Source organism: Nothobranchius furzeri, chromosome 5 (genome assembly GCF_043380555.1).
Source record: "Nothobranchius furzeri strain GRZ-AD chromosome 5, NfurGRZ-RIMD1, whole genome shotgun sequence".
Taxonomy (NCBI): Eukaryota; Metazoa; Chordata; class Actinopteri; order Cyprinodontiformes; family Nothobranchiidae; genus Nothobranchius; species Nothobranchius furzeri.
This window is the reverse complement of record NC_091745.1, coordinates 29,160,409-29,177,582: the sequence shown is the minus strand read 5'-3', so window position 1 is coordinate 29,177,582 and position 17,174 is coordinate 29,160,409. Positions and strand designations below refer to the sequence as shown.

General features: G+C 42.8%; 1 protein-coding gene across 1 annotated transcript; it reads left to right on the top strand.

The window, feature by feature from the left end:
• The first annotated feature begins 2,135 nt into the window (after positions 1–2,135).
• On the top strand, positions 2,136–4,665 carry LOC129154496 (retrovirus-related Pol polyprotein from transposon 412). Its single transcript, XM_054734212.2, has 3 exons — positions 2,136–3,572; positions 3,757–3,850; positions 3,971–4,665. The coding sequence occupies exon 1, from the start codon at positions 2,149–2,151 to the stop codon at positions 3,436–3,438; it is 1,290 nt and encodes a 429-aa protein (XP_054590187.2). The 5' UTR covers positions 2,136–2,148; the 3' UTR covers positions 3,439–3,572; positions 3,757–3,850; positions 3,971–4,665.
• Positions 4,666–17,174: the final 12,509 nt, after the last annotated feature.

Sequence of the window (17,174 nt, the reverse complement as noted above, 5' to 3'; positions counted from 1 at the left end):
TGCACTGAGAGAGAGGCTGCTGAGAGAGACTGGTCTTACACTGGATAAGTGTGTCAGCATGTGCAGAGCAGCGGAAACCACACGAGCACAAGCAAAGGAGCTCCGGAGAGGTGAGACGTCAGTGCATGCTCTAAGTAAAGATGGAGTAATAAAGAAAACATTTACCAAACAGAAGTACCAAAAAGGGAAAGCTACAGAGTTCAGATGTGGTAAATGCGGAAGCAGTCACAGACCAAAATCGTGCCCAGCATTTGGGAAATCCTGTAACAATTGTGGGAAAATGAATCACTATGCCAAATGTTGTAAAGCAGCTCCAAAACAGAAAGTTCACACAGTCGATGAAGAAGCAGAGGATGAGGAGGAGTTCATTGTAGATGAAGTACACACCTCTACATCAGAGAAAGAGGAATGGGTGGTGCCAGTTGAAGTTAATGAGACAATAATTCCATTCAAGTTGGACACAGGGGCCCAGGTTAACTTGGTATCATGGGAACATTACAAAGCTATGACAAAAAAGAGCAAAATACATCCTGTGAAAATAAAAGTCACTGGATACACAGGAGAGAGAGTTCCTGTTAAAGGTGGTTGTGTTGCGACATTCAGATACAAAAAACACCAGATAAGAGCACAGCTGCTGATCGTGGATAAGAGTGTACAACCAGTCCTAGGACTCAGTGCATGCGTAAAGCTCAACCTGGTGTTGAGGGTCTGACCTCATGAGGAAATTACTATGCAGTGATTTTCTCCAAAATGACTGTGCTTAAATTGCTCTGAAAAGCAAATAATCACATCAGCGCCAAGAAACTTCATTTCCCATGATGCTTTGCACACGGAAGCATTGGGTGATGTCACCGCCTAGTACCAGAAACGCGTTCTGCGCATGTGCGGGAAGCCGTGGAGCTTTTCCCGCGAACTAAGACCATAAATCTTCAGCAGAGACAAAGAAACCTCGTTCTTTTGCCCAGGATACCTGGCGGTAAGGACACGCTTGTCGAACGCTCCGACAACTTGAGCACGCGGAAGCTCTAAGTGCCCAAGTTGAGCCACGCAACCGCTGGAAACCACTCCACCATTATCGGGACCTGACTGGGAACGAGCGGAGCTCCATTCAGCTCTCAGAGACGCTGTAAGTTGTCAAACTCAGCACAAAAGAAACTTCGTTCTCTTTGTGTCCAGCCCGTGGAGAAACACTCGTGGAGCCAAACAACGGAGAAAGCATTAAACCGACGGATGACGCTGAAAAATGCGGAGAAAAACGGAGAACCGTCAAATCATAACAGCGGGGAACGCCTCGCTCTTCTGGTGATCAGAAAACTCATTTTTTCTCTCTCCTTTTCTTCTCCCGTTTCCTCTATAGTCCAGAATAAGCAATAAAACCGCGCTATTGCTTAAAAAGTAGCTTCGTGTTTTCCTCTTTCGCTCCCAATTCGTCCTTCGGGTCATTTTGAATAAATAAACTGCTTATTGATCATTGTTTGGTATCTTTAAATGTTTTCTGCTTGGCCACGTGGTTAAACTAAAAGATATTATTCGTGATTAATCCTTTGTGTTGTTTCATGATCCTTTGAAATGTTTTGAGTGAATTTAAGGTTAAGTTACTGATGATTCTAAGTGCCTTGGAAGTTAAAGTGCAAGTTGCCACTCACACTTTAGCCAGACAAAGGGGTCAGCCATCTTGCATACAGACTCCATTTTAGAAACACACACACATACATACACACAAACACCTTGAACATTATTTTGAATATACATCCTTTTATTATATCACATGGTTATTATTCATTTATGCCACTGTCTATTCATTTGACAAATTGTTAATTAAACGTTATAAAATTCAGATTTTCGTCTCCAGTAGCTTTGTTGTGTCGAAGAGAAGTCTCTGCTCCAAGGATTCTACGAACTTCAAGAAAGACTGATAAGAGTTTTGGATTCAATTTTTCCCCGGTTAAAGGGGAATGGTGCCCCGTATATCTAAGAATATCTTAATTAATTAATAAATCAGTAAATATTCCCATATTTACAGAATTTATTGAAGAATCCAAAAGTAAGTTAAAGCTTACTAATTGTTCGCTCCTAATAACCCCAACACTGGTTAAAAGGGTGTACATAGTCTCCACACCAGAAGCCCTGAATGATCAGGATTCCCTCATGGAAGAATATAAAGACTGTTTCGAAGGACTTGGATGTCTCCCAGGACAACATAAAATATGTGTGGATAAAAATGTGCCACCTGTTGTGCATCCCTGTAGGAAAATCCCATTTGCACTGCGGGAAAAACTAAAAGACGAACTGGCACGCATGGAAAAACTAGAGGTCATCAAGAAAATAGATGAGCCAACTGAATGGGTCAGCTCACTGGTGGTTCTACAAAAGAAAACAGGTGCTCTCAGAACATGCTTGAATCCAGGGGATTTAAATAAAGCATTTAAAAGAGAACATTTCAAGCTGCCAACCAGAGAAGAAATCATGGCACAGTTTGCCGGAGCTAAGTGGTTCAGTAAACTAGATGCCTCATCAGGTTTCTGGCAGCTGAGGCTGGACGAGGAGAGCTCTAGACTTTGTACGTTCAACACACCTGAGGGCAGATACAGGTTTCTTCGTCTGCCATATGGCATCTTGTCAGCTCCTGAAGTCTACCACAAGACCATTCATATGATTTTTGAGCACATTCCAGGAGTGGAGACCATGATGGATGACATCATAGTTTGGGGAACCACTAGAGAAGAACATGACCAAAGACTGAGACAAGTACTAGACAAGACAAGAGAAGTCAATCTGAAACTAAACAAAGATAAATGTGAGTTTGGAGTGAAAAAACTTACGTTTGTGGGAGATGTTGTCAGTGAGAATGGGGTGAAGCCAGACCCAAAGAAAACGTCAGCAATATGTAACATGGAAAGACCAAACAACAAAGACGACGTCAGAAGGTTTCTAGGAATGGTCACCTATCTGGCAAAGTTTGTCACACAACTGTCAACATTGTCAGCACCTCTCAGAAGTTTGCTTGAACAAAAGAATGAATGGATCTGGTCCCATGAGCAAGAGCAATGTTTTCTAAAGTTAAAAGAGATTCTCACACAAGAGCCAGTGCTAAAGTTTTATGACCCAGAGAGAAGCACCAGGATCTCAGCAGATGCATCACAACACAGACTGGGTGCAGTGCTGTTGCAGCAACATGAGGAACAGTGGCTGCCGGTAGCCTATGCATCCAGAGCTTTGACGAGTGCAGAGACACGATATGCTCAAATTGAAAAGGAGCTGTTAGCGAGCATGTATGCTTGTGAACGTTTCCATCAGTGGCTGTGTCTCAATTCAGGGTCTGCATCCTACGTCGGCCGGATTCGTCGGCCGGTTACGTCACTGCGCCGCGACTCGGCCTGTCCCAATTCGAAGACTCCTTCAAATGCGGTCGACGAATGCGGCCTTCTTTTCGCCTGAATGAAGGATGGGTCGGGTGTATCCTTCAATAGGTAGCATTTCCCAAGATGCCTTGCGGGCCGGCCGGCAGAAAAACTTAAAAACAATGGCGGACAGTGAAGCGGGAGCTGTCGGAGAGGATTGCGCATATAAATGTCAGTATAAACTTGAAAACTGTTAGGTTAAGGGCTTTTTGTGATACATGAACGTTATTTTAGTTAGAAATGTTACAGTAAAAGTGCTTGTATTGCGGTCTCGGCTCGTATGTTCGGCCGCGCTCGGTGTCGTACTTCTCCCGCTACGTTTTCCCCCTGATTTTAATAGAAGTTTGTATTTTAGGAACAAAAGAGAAAACCAGGGAATTGATTAAGCTTAGGGCGGAGATGGACCACATGATCACCGGAGCAAAGTATTCGGCGGCTGTGGCATGGAGGTACAATAACATCTCATATTTTAAAAAACTCGTTTGAGTTTTTTTTTTCTGCGAAAACATGAAAGGAATAACCCGTTGTCCTCTTTTCTCTATCTGTTTTTTTCTTACATGTTTGTTAAGACTATTCTGGAGAAAATGGGCATCCAGGGGAAGGTGCCAGCCATGACCAGCGAGCTGATCTGGGAGGACAAGAGGCTGCAGAGGGCCCAGGAGAGAAGGACGAACTTTGACAGCTTTTTACTTTGCTAGAAAAAAATGGTTAAGGAAGATTAAACATGTACATATAAAAGAAATATCTAAATAAAATCAGTTCTGCATTAAACTCTTGAATTTTATTTTTGTTTACAAAGGAGAATTGTTTACTAGAGGGTATCCGCTGGGTCTTGAAAAGTCTTAAAAGGTGATAAATCGGTTTTGGTCAAATTAAGACCCTTAGAAAGTATTAAAAACTATTATCACATCTTTGCTCAGGCTCAGCTTGTCTAAAGTATTTTCTCTGAATTAGCTCTCCAACAGTCAAGGAAATGATTAACCCCCAGAGACCCACGGTTGTAATATTACAACATCACATTTAAGTCTACAAAAATAAACCTTCCCCATATTTTTTTTCTTTTTAAAACCACAGTTACATTGCTAATAGGTCCTATTGTTCAGTTCTGCAACACTATTGGCTGTTAAAATGTGTAAATAGGCCCGTTTATCTGGCCTCCTAGAACAACATGTGAAAGGTTAAAAAAAGATTTTGCAGTTGTTTTCTAAATTTGGGTTTCTGGGGGTTAAAAAGCTAAATAAAACGTCGAGCTCCATCGTTTAAAGTTCCTTCTGCCCAGCGGTTCCACGGTTGCTAGGCGACGGAACGTTCGTCGAGGGAGTTCATGAAGGCTAGGCCTGTCCAAATTCACAGCCCTTAACATCCGGTCTACCCGGCCGACGGAGGACGCAGCCCACGTCGGCCGGGTGGGCTGGGTCCTTCGAAGGATGCAGACCCTGAATTGAGACACAGCCAGTATGTCTATGGCCAAACTTTTGAAGTGGAAACTGACCACAAACCACTGGTGTCCATCATGTCCAAACCACTGAATGACTGTCCAGTACAGATACAGCGCATGCTAATCAGGCTACAGAAATACGACGTGCACATGATCTACACCAAAGGAAAGTATATGTACACAGCTGATACATTGTCAAGAGCAGTGGATAAAGAAGAGCATGAAGACCTTGAGAAAAGTCTGGACATACAAGCATATGTTGACATGGTGATGACATCTCTGCCAGTATCTGCTGACAGATCAGAACAGATAAAAATAGAGACAAATGCAGATGAAGTCATGAATGAACTTAAGAGCACAATAATGAAAGGATGGCCAGAAAACAAGAAAGAGTGCTCAGCGAAAATCCAGGACTACTGGAACTGCAGAGGAGAACTAACTGTGGTGGATGACATAGTGATGAAAGGGAGCAAATATGTCATACCTTCCTCGTTACGCAAACACATGCTCCAAAAGATCCACGAAGGTCACCTCGGAGAGGTCAAGTGTAAACGCAGGGCAAGAGAAGTAATGTACTGGCCAAGAATCAACCAAGACATCAGCCAGACCACAGCTTCATGTGAACAGTGCCGCATCTACAGGCCCAAACAGCAGGCGGAGCCACTGCTGGCTCACCCAGCACCACACAGACCTTACTATAAGGTAGGAACAGACCTGTTTGATTTTGATGGGAAAAGTTACATAGTGGTGACAGATTACTTTTCAAACTATCCAGAAGTTGGGCTACTGCAGACAACTTCAAGTAAAGCAGTAATTGCTTATCTAAAGACTGTCTTTGCCAGGCATGGTGTCCCATGTGAACTTTTCTCCGATAATGGGCCCGTTTTCCAGCTGTGAGTTTGCCACCTTTGCTAAGGAATGGGGGTTTCAACACTCAACATCAAGCCCCATATATCCAAAGTCCAACGGCTTAGCAGAAAGCTCTGTCAAGATAATAAAAACATTAATGAAAAAAAAGCTCAGGACAGAGAGGATTTTCAGAAGAGCCTACTGATCTATAGAAGCACAGCTTTACAGAATGGAATGTCACCAGCTCAGATGCTGATGGGGAGGCGTATTCGTTCCAACCTACCAGTTAATGAGGACCTGCTGACGCCAAAAACTGCACATAAAGTTAAGGAAGCAAAGGATGGACAAAAGGTGAAACAAAAACAGCTGCATGATCGCAAGGCGAGACACCTGCCTTCCTTGAAGCCAGGAGACAAGGTGCGTCTCAGAGACATTACTACAGGGACCTGGAGACATCAAGGTCAGGTGAAGGAGGAGGTGGCACCACGTTCATACAAGATCCAGATGGAGGGTGGAGTGTCCCTGAGGAGAAATCGAGTAGACCTTCAGCTACATCCAGAAGGAAAAGACACAGAACCTCAGGAGACAGTGCAGCAGGACCTGGAGAAATCTACAGAGTCAGCAAACAGAGGGTCAGAAGACGCTAGAAGTGGCCCGTCACAGGATTCCGCGTCACTTGCTGCTGAGAGACTTTTGAAAACTATGACATCACCACAGGGTGAAAGACTGTTGAGACCAAAGAGACATGTTCAGCCACCTAAGAGACTAATTGAGAGTTGTTAGAGTAAATGTGGCAAGGTGTTCTACTAAAAAAAAAAAAAAATGTAGAGAGAAGCTGAATGCTTATTTGTTCCAGGTGGAGGAGTCATTTTGTCAGTAAGGTTATGATGTTCGTCAGGAAGGTTGCTTCCTAACAGATCATTATTATTGTTCTATAGGGAGAAAGATGTGATGTTATGAGATAGTTCAGGAAGAACTCAATTACCCAGAAGGCTAGAGAGCGGATTAGGAGGGAAACTGCATGGATGTTACGGTAGTGGTGGCTAGTGCTAAATAAAGATCTGGAAAAGGAGTTTTCACGCCTCATTTGCTTATTATAAGATTAAGCAAGACAACACAATATGTATTTAATATATCAATATATATCAGCAAAGCTTAACATCATGAACCATGACAGACATGACTGAAGAACAGATGAAGATATCATGCCAGGCACTGATGAGAAAATATTACAAGGATCTCACAGCTGAATTAGAGAATGAGATGCTACACCTGAGAACAATATCTGGTGCCACATTTCCACACATTCGGTCTCCTCTTGAGCTGCTTAATGCCATCTACAGGATGCAATTACAGAGCATTTTTGGAGAAGTTTGTATTGGACTGAGGATATTTTGCACACTTCCTGTGACTGTTGCTGGGGGTGAACGGGCTTTTAGCAAACTGAAACTGGTGAAAAATTATTTGAGATCAACAATGTCCCAGGATAGACTGAACAGCCTAGCTCTTCTTTCTATTGAAAGCCAATTAGCCAAAGGATTGGACTTTAAAGATCTCATAAGTGATTTTGCTAACATGAAGACCCGTCAGTGGGCATTTACTGGAAAATAAATTCCAGGATTTTTGTTTGAACACATTGTTGGAAAATAAAAATAATTATATGTGAAGTCTGGGCATTTCACTTTTATTATGCTGGCATTTGTATTTGCTCAATATAGAGGTTAAACTAAGATCATATTTATTATCTTGTCTTATAGCATGACAAAAAATGTGTAAGAGAGGTATTAAGTAATTGAGCATGGGGGCCCACCTAGAAGACTTGTACCTAGGGCCCAGAATTTGGTGCTACGCCCCTGGACGCAACGGTAACGGCTCACCCCGGCTTTCCACGGGAGCCGTCAGCAGCACGTTACTGCAGCAGCACGTCATAGCTGCTGATAGGAACCGCTGTGGTCAACAGAACCTTTTCCACTGGAGCCGTCGGCAGCCGTCAGCAGCGCGAGTCGGCCGCGTCTCAGGAGCAGCATGTCGCGGCCTTTACGCGCCGGTTCTATTTTCTACGCGCGACGCCTCTGAAACGGGTCAAGTGCGACATTTTTGGGGAAGGAAAGACAGGAAATCAGACGCGGAAATGGAGAGAAGCTACAGAGATTTTCAGAATAAAGAAACGTGCTGCCTTCCGGTTGCTTTACTTTTAAAAAATGTTACGAACTGTGCGTCCCCGTGAGAAGTTATCACCTAGCTAGCGGTCTCCTTTGTTTTTCAGGTCCGTATTGGCGATTATAAAACGGACAGAACATAAAACACATACCATGTTGTAGTTTTCTCCTGCTTGTTATTGTGTTTACTGACGAAGTCACTCGTGTGACTTCGTGCTCTGTTGGTGACAGCTGCTCCCCTGCTGCTTCGCGTCTCGTGGGAAGGGCCAAGCAGCAGCTTACGCGAGCAAGACGTGCTGCTGCAGTAACGTGCTGCTGACGGCTCCGGTGGAAACCCGGGGTCAAACACTCCAGCTGCGTCCTGCGCGGCCGCTGTGATATTCACAAAATCGCTCCACCAAAACAAAGTCATTCGTTTGTTATCGTTTATATCAGCCCATATTCTCTGGTACTTCATGTACTTTTCAGCTGAGTTCATAATCTGTGCCCCGGTGATTTCAACTCATTGCTGCTGGAGCGCAGTGCAGATTAAGCTTTTTAATTTATTTAATTTTTTTAGCGTTCGGTAGATCCCTTTGGCTGATAGTTAGAAAGTAGGAAATCTAGGAAACAGTTTTTTCTGGAAGACGGAGAAAACATGCAGCATGCAGGAAGGTTAGAGAGAGAAAGGGCCGAAAGTTATTCACATAAAATCAAGAAAACAAAACAAAGTGCTTGAAAAGAAAAAAGTAGGTAGATTTATCCCCAATACACATTTTTACCAGTGAAAAGCAATAATATATAAGCATTTTAATATTTATACATGTGATAGAATCAGATCACCCCAGAAGTCAGTCCCACATCCAGGGCCGTATCAAGGCATTTGGGGACCAAGGCAAATATAGGCTTGGAGCCCCCACCACCCCACTCCCTGCTCAGGTAATCTAAGATGGCAGCGTGCTGAGAGTACAGATTGTTGTTGCTTTTATTTAATAAACAATCATTTTAAAGCACTGTTATCATATCTGACTGTTTTAACAGCAATCCTAGCTCAGACACCACATCACCTTCCACATATATGTCATGAGCTCACTGAGCGTCACATTACCAGATTCATATTGAAGTTGGTGAAAGTAACTTAAAGTAATGCAAAAGTAGTGTAATGCCTTACATTTTAAAGTCAGTAATATTGTAATGTAATGAATTACTTTAAAATGAGGGTAACAAGTAATAAATAATGCATTACAGTTTTGAAGTAACTTGTCCAACACTGACTATTAACTATTGAAATGTTCTTCATATTTTCTTATTTCCTGTCAACCAATGTATTGTAGTACACAAAGTGAGCACTAGAGGGAAGAAAAGACAACTAAATCGATGTTACATTCACACTCCATGACTTTTTTCTTTATGGTTTTCCGAACAAAACAAAGCTTAACGGTTTGTGTATGCCCATAACTAAATTGTAGATTAGCAAACTTGTTATACTCTTCCAACCACTAATAAGTAATTAAAACAGCTCAACCACACTTAAGGCACTTTGCTTCATTGAATTAAGTTTGAACTGTTCCTGTATTTAATCCATTCACTTTCCTTTAGAGAGAGGGTTGTTTACTTCTCTAAGTTCTACGATTTCCCCCAAACTTCGTCAGACTTACATTACAGAAGTGTTGATAGTGACTTTGCAGACATTAGTTAGTCTTGTTTTATAATTATTTATAAAGTGCCAAATCACGACAAGAGTCGTCTCAAGGCACTTCACATAATAAACATTCCAATTCAGGTCAGTTCATTAAGCATGTCAGAAATAATGTTTCCTATATAAGGAACCCAGCAAATTGCATCGAGTCACTGACTAGTGTCAGTGACTTTACAGCAATCCTCATACTAAGCAAGCATGCAGCGACAGTGGAGAGGAAAACTCCCTTTTAACAGGAAGAAAGCTCCAGAGAATCCTGGCTCAGTATAAGCAGCCATCCTCCACGACTCACTGGGGATCGAGAAGACAGAGCAGACACACACACACACACACACACACACACACACACACACACACACACACACACACACACACACACACGCACGCACGCACGCACGCACGCACGCACGCACGCACGCACGCACGCGCACACACACACACACACAGCAATGTGTCCATGGTTACACCGTGATTTCTTAGTAAATATTCTATTTGGTGAGAGATAAACTTTATTGTATTTATCCTAGTGGATCTCTAATTAAACGGATAAACTAGCAGTAGCACATCCAACGTCAAGGAAAGCAAAAAATTATTATCAGGAGAAGGAGAATGTTTTAGTGCAGGGGTGTCAAACTCAAACTCACACGGGGCCGAAATGAAACTCTGGGACGGAGTCGAGGGCCAAACTTAATATTTTTGAAAAAGTGACGGCAAATTTGCACATTTTCTTTATCAACATATATGCAATTTTGAACCTTTAAATTTGGAAACAAACATATTTCTGCATTAACACTGAATGTGGAATAACCAAATGACACACGAGCAAGTCAGTTTTAAATAAAAGGCATCAGTGGTATTCATTACTTGTGGTCTAATCAGCATTTTTAAAATCTATTCAGGATTTATGTTTTCTTGTTTATTCATTTTTCTTATTTTTTATTCTCCTTTTTTTCTCCTGTAATACGTGTCATCGCTGCTGTGACATCTAGCTTTCCCCACTGAGGAACAATAAAGGGATTTTCTATTCTATTCATCTATCTGCAGCCTTTCCACTTCCTGTTTACTGTAGGTTAAATCTTTTCTCACGGGCCAACAACAAAATAAAAATATCATTTTATCTTAAATGAAAATGCAACATCTCACCTGTTAACTTTCATGTTTTGGAGCAGAAAAAGAGCATAAAACCAACATATTTAAAGCTCAGTTTGCTCCACTGGTTTACTTTGATGCTCACCTGTTCCAGCCAGATACCTGCATCATGGGGTTGATCTGAGCTGAGGAGGAGACTCCTGTTGTTTTGTTCATCTTCATCATAATAATGACAACATTAGATGTCAACAGGTGCTCACATAGGTTTGTGCTGATGAACATGTCTGAGCAGCTTGACCACGTTGTTGTGTGTCGGGAGGAAACACAACCACAGAGTCGTGCTGGTTTGAGCGTGTCGCTGCTCGCTGGAGTTATATCAGCTCTGTCTGGACGTTAGTTGGAACACTTTTTCTTTCAGTCGTGAACACATTACTGAGCGGCTAGAATCTCCGTTTCTGGGCTTCAACGTCAGAAAATAGCTGAGTGAACTCGGCGCTGAGTGAGAGGAGTGTAGTTTGTCCGAGACAGCGGAGCTGCAGAGACCGGCAGCAGGCGCTGAAAAAACACAAAGGAGGGGGCTTCGTCGGCTCCGCGCTGATGCCGCAAAGCATCATGGGAGTTGAAGTCCTTGCGGTAAAATCGGCCAGCGGGCCAGTTTTAATATATTTTTGATATTTATCTCGCGGGCCACATAAAAATGCTCCACGGGCCGCATCTGGCCCGCGGGCCTTGAGTCTGACATATGTGTTTTAGTGGTTAGCAGCAGTGTGCTAGTCGATGGCCCCCTTCCATGAGGCCACCACAGCTCAGCAGAACATCATTGTAGCTTCTTCTGGGGAGAAAAACACTTAGAGAGAAAATAAAGTTAACAGCTGAAATTACAGAAAATAATACAGTTAAAGAGCAGATTGTAGAAGAAAGCAGTAGAATGTGAAAAGTGGTCAGTGTATCCTCCAGCAGTCTAAGCCTATAGCAGCATAACTACATAACTCTGGATAATCTATCCTATTTAGATGGAAGCATGCTGGAGTCAGGGCAAGGGAAAGCCGTCTTTACCGACTGTACACTCCACCTCCCTCTACTCCCCCACTGGTCCAGATCCAGGCTAAGATCAGATTTTAACCATAGGCCCTATCAAATAAAAATGTTTTGAGCCTATTCTTAAAAGTAGTCAAGGTGTCTGCCTCACGGACTAAAGCTGGGAGCTGGTTCCACAGGAGAGGAGCCTGATAACTAAAAGATCTGCCTCCCATCCTATTTTTAGATATTCTGGGAACCACCAGTAGACCTGCAGTCTGAGAGTGAAGTGCTCGGTTAGGAACATATGGAACAATCAGATTCCTAATGTATGATGGAGCTTGATTATTAAGAGCTTCATATGTGAGAAGGACGATCTTAAAATCTATTCTGAATTTAACAGGTAGCCAATGTAGGGAAGCTAAGACAGGAGAGATATGCTCTCTCTTTTTAATTCTCATCAGAACTCTAGCTGCAGCATTTTGGACAAGCTGAAGACTTTTAACTACATTCTGTGGACTTCCTGAGAGTAATGAATTACAGTAATCCAGTCTTGATGTAATAAATGCATGAACTAGTTTTTCAGCATCACTCCTGGAAAGGATGCTTCTAATCTTAGCAATATTCCGAAGGTGGAAAAAGGAAATCCTACAAACCTGATTAACCGGGGATTTGAATGACATGTCCTGGTCAAAGATAACACCAAGGTTCCTTACTTTGTTCTCGAAGATTAATGTAATGCCATTCAAGTCAGGTGATTGGCTAAGCAATTTCCTTTTCTGGATTTCTGGTCCAAAGATGAGAACTTCCGTCTTGTCTTGATTTAAAAGCAAAAAGTTTAGAGTCATCCAATGTTTTATGTCCTCAAGACAAGCCTGTAATCTAACCAACCGATTAGGTTCATCAGGGTTAATGGATAAATATAACTGAGTATCGTCAGCATAACAGTGGAAGTTTATCCCATGCTGTCAAATTATTTTACCAACTGGGAGCATATATATAGTAAAAAGAATTGGTCCAAGCACTGAACCCTGTGGTACTCCACAAGTAACCCTGGAGTATGAAGACGATTTGTCATGTACATTTATAAAATGAAATCTGTCAGACAGGTAGGATTTAAACCAGCCTAACGCTGTTCCTTTGATCCCTACAACATGTTCAAGTCTTTCTAAAAGAACATTGTGATCAACTGTGTCAAAGGCAGCACTGAGATCTAACAAGACTAGAACAGACACAAGATTCTTATCTGAGGCCATGAGAATATCATTTGTAACTCTCACTAATGCAGTTTCAGTGCTGTGATACTCTAAAACCAGACTGAAATTCCTCAAACAGAGCATTAGTGTTTAAATGCTCACATACTTGGATGGCCACTATTTTCTCCAGGACTTTGGATAAAAATGGAAGGTTAGATATTGGTCTATAATTCATTGGGTCATCTGGATCCAGAGAAGGCTTCTTAAGTGAAGGTTTGATTACAGCAACCTTAAAATCTTGTGGTACATACCCATTTACTAAGGATAGATTGATTATATCTAGAATGGGGGCAGTAACCAAAGGAAATGCATCTTTAAATAATTTGGTTGGGATTGGATCCAAAATGCAAGTGGAAGGTTTAGATGAAGCTAATATTTTTGATAACTCTGAAAGCTCAGCTGGATCAAAACGGTTCAAGCACAGATGAGGTTCTACAGTTACCTCTGATGCTGCCTCACTTACTGAGGAAGAAGAAATCGCATTAGGGAGGATGCTAAAGATTTTGTTTCTAATAGAATTAATTTTTACTTGTGAAAAATCCCTTAAAGTCATTCCTGCTGAGGGCTAAGGGAATAGATGGCTCAGAGCTATGATTCTGTGTAAGTTTGGCAATTGTACTGAAAAGAAATTTAGGATTATTCTTATTCTCCTCAATTAATGCTGAGAAATAAGCAGTTCTAGTTTGTAGAAGCTTATTTTTATAAAGCACAAGACTATTTTTCCAGGATAGGTAGGCCTTCTCATGGTGCGTAGAGCGCCATGTTCTCTCCAATTTCCTAGAGTTTTGTTTTAAGGCTCGTAAATGAGAATTAAACCAGGGAGCCAACTTCCTGTCCCTAATTACCTTCTTTTTTAAAGGGGCAACATCATCTAATGCCACACGTAAAGAAGAATTAACATGATGAACTAAGACATCAATTTGTGAGGGGCTAGAACAGAAAATATTGCCCTCTGCTACGTTCCTCTGAGACGCTGAGGACAGTAAAGATGGAACAGTTGATTTAAAAGATGCAACTGCGTTGTCAGATAGAGATCGACTATAGTGAAATTTACTTTCATGTCTCGAGAACTCAGTTATAAAAAACTCAAAGGTTATCAGAAAGTGGTCCGAGAGGACTGGGTTATGTGGAAAGATTGTTATTTCCTCACACTCTATGCCATAAGTCAGCACAAGGTCCAATGTATGATGGCAGGAGTGGGTGGAGCTATGTATTCTTTGAGTAAAACCAAATGAGTCTAAGATATTACTAAAGGCTACATTGAGGCTATCATTTTCAATGTCCACATGAATATTAAAATCGCCCACTACAATGACCTTATCAGTATTTAGCACCAAATCAGATAAAAAATCAGAGATCTGATCCAAAAACTCAGAGTAAGGGCCTGGTGGACGATATAAAACTACAAACAAGAGTGGTTTTACAGTTTTGCAATCTGGATTAGGAAAACTAAGAATAAGATGTTCGAACGAACTGTAACTATTAATCTGTAAGGGATTGATTAATATGTCTGAATGAAAAATGGTTGCTACTCCTCCTCCTCGCCCTGTACTTTGAGCAATATGATGATTTAAATAATTTGAATTAGTCGACTCGTTTAAGCTAACGTAGTCCTCTTGCTGCAGCCAGGATTCTGTGAGAGAGAGCAAAGAGATCTGATTATCACAAATCAAGTCATTAACTAACAAAGTCTTAGAAAAAATGGATCTAATGTTCAACCCACATTTAATTTTTCTAGTTTTCCTCTCAGTTGAGTTTGTTCTAATATTTATGAGATTTCCATGATTTGCTTTATTAAGCCTGATATTTAATCTGTGTGGTTTTGGCCGTGGGCAGGACACTGTCTCTATGGGGTAGTGGGTGGGTAACAGTACAGAAGCTGCAGAGGGGTGGGTTAAACTACGACTCTGCTTCCTGGTTTGGACCCTGGGTTGTCATGGAGGACTAATAAAACTGGCCATATTCCTAGAAAGAAGAGCTGCTCTATCCAAAGAGGGATGGATGCCGTCTCTCCGCATCAGACCAGGTTTTCCCCAAAAAGTTTTCCAATTTTCAATGTAGCCCACGTTGTTTTCAGGACACCACCTAGACAGCCAGCGGTTGTAAGACAGCATGCGGCTAAACATGTCGTCACTGGTCCGATCAGGCAGGGTGCCAGAGAAAATTACGGAGTCCGACATTGTTTGTGCCTGTGCTCACCAGGCTTGCTTCTGTCACTGCGCCTCAGGGCAGCTGTGGCTGCATTGTGTCATGAGCCGCGGTTAGTATTCGTCTCATCGTCTCACCATCTCTGCGTGCTTGGTTTCAGGAGAGGGAGCAACAGCTGTTTCTAATCAGCTGATCAGCGGGCCGTTTTATAAGGAGGAAGGTGGACATGACTCGACGCCGGATGATTAACTACTGACTGGTAGTCTCTAGCCCTCGCTTATTTCTTGCTCTAGTTCTCTTGTGGGTTTTCTCTCGTGACTTGGATTAATACTATTTTTGGATTTTACTCACCTCAGGTGTGGATTATCATCAGGATTTGTCCCCGACACCGTTTTGGATTATTCTCTGGTTCGCCTCCTCGTTCACCCTCCTCCAAGTGCCAACCCAATCTCCTCCACCTCTCGCTCCCTCTCCAGAACCACACCGGTCCGGATCCCATTTCACCATTCACCTCTACCGCTCTACAATCATTCCCTGGACTTACCCCAGCTCACCCCTCCCACACACGTCTCGTCTTTCTAAGCCATAAGTCCCATCCAGGCCCCCACAATGCGGCTTTAAAATTGAGTCAAACCCGGAAGTAAGAAATTGCAGTTCCACCCTCATCCACTAGGGGCTGGTATCAGAAGCGAGCAAATCCTCATTGACTCCCATGTTAAAAATACCATTTTCACAGCAGAAATAAACATGTTTACAGCCTGGTACCAGAACATGTTTTTTGTTCAAATGATCTAGTTTACACTCATGACAACTCTGAGGGGGGTGAATTTTTTTCTCACTCTTCTGTTTAAGTGTATTAAAAGCCTAAAATTCTGTATAATTAATGAGCATCAGACCCACGTGACCACAGAGCTAGCTCCGTGGAAAGGCCTCAGTAGAGCCTCGGTCTGGCCTGGAAACTGTTCCGCGATTTGTAATCTCAACTTAGACCATTAGTTGTACCCTCGTTTTACGCTTTTTGGATATTTTTTGTGCAATTGTTGGACAAAATGACTTTCTGTGGCATTAATTGCACTAATAGAGCGTCCAAGGAGTCTCCACTTCATTTTTTTTCGGTAAGTAAAATTATATTTATGTATTTTAGGTCACTACCGAGCTGAGCTTAGATTTTAACATGTACTGTTTAACCATGAAATTTAAATGTAATAGGGTAAAACCCAGTGCATTTAACATAATGCTGCACTTTAGAAAATGGGTTGAAATATAACATGTTGGTGGGGCTGGGTTCCCACTATCGGCTTGTGGAGCTCTCGGGAGACCGATGTTTTCCACCCGGAATGCCGGCTGTTTCTCCCCACAGCCCGGTCCATCTCTGTCTGATCGCGGCTCCTGTTAGCTGCGCGGGCTGATGGCTGGTTCTCCCAGCAGCTCGGCGCATCTGTCTGATCGAGGCTTCTGTGTACTGCGGCGGGCTGACGGCTGGTTCTTATGGCAAGCCAGAACCGCCAAAATACGCCACTTCTCTCCGCAGCGCGGCACATCTCTGTCTGATCGCGGCTTCTGTTTGCTACGGCGGGCTGACGGCTGGTTCTCCCAGCAGCTCGGCATATCTGTCTGATCGCGGCTTCTGTGTGCTGTGCGGCTGCCGGCTTGTGGAGGTCTCCGAGACCTGGTCTCGGAGACCTCTGTGTCAGCCCGGCGTATCTCTGACTCAGAAGCTCTGGTGTTGTGCACAGTAAACTCCGGTTGTAGCTAGGTTGCTACCTCCGTTAGCTTAGCTCCCACCTCCGCATTAGCTTTGGGATAGGTTCAGGTTAGCTTGTAGCTAGTTTGACCGGGTGTCGTCAGTCGATCCCAGCCTTACAGCCCCACCCTCAGCTCCACCTCTCTTCCCTTTTTTGGAATTGTCTGGGCTTGACGGAACCTGTGACACGGTCAAAATGGCGGTGGTGGCCACCTCCCATTTGGGCTCAAAAAAGTGATATTGGAGTCTATGGAAAGTAGATGTCCATAATATTAATGTCGATGGTCCCTCCGTCAGCAATTCCCCTGCCATACTACTACTCCCATACTCACCTCTGTTACTCTCCCCTCTAGACGCTGCTTCCCGTTTTTGCACCCGCTGGTTTTCCAGTGCGC

Bases quoted from the DNA above. Each gene is read 5' to 3' on its own strand.
- LOC129154496 (XM_054734212.2), top strand. From the start codon at position 2,149: ATGGAAGAATATAAAGACTGTTTCGAAGGACTTGGATGTCTCCCAGGA.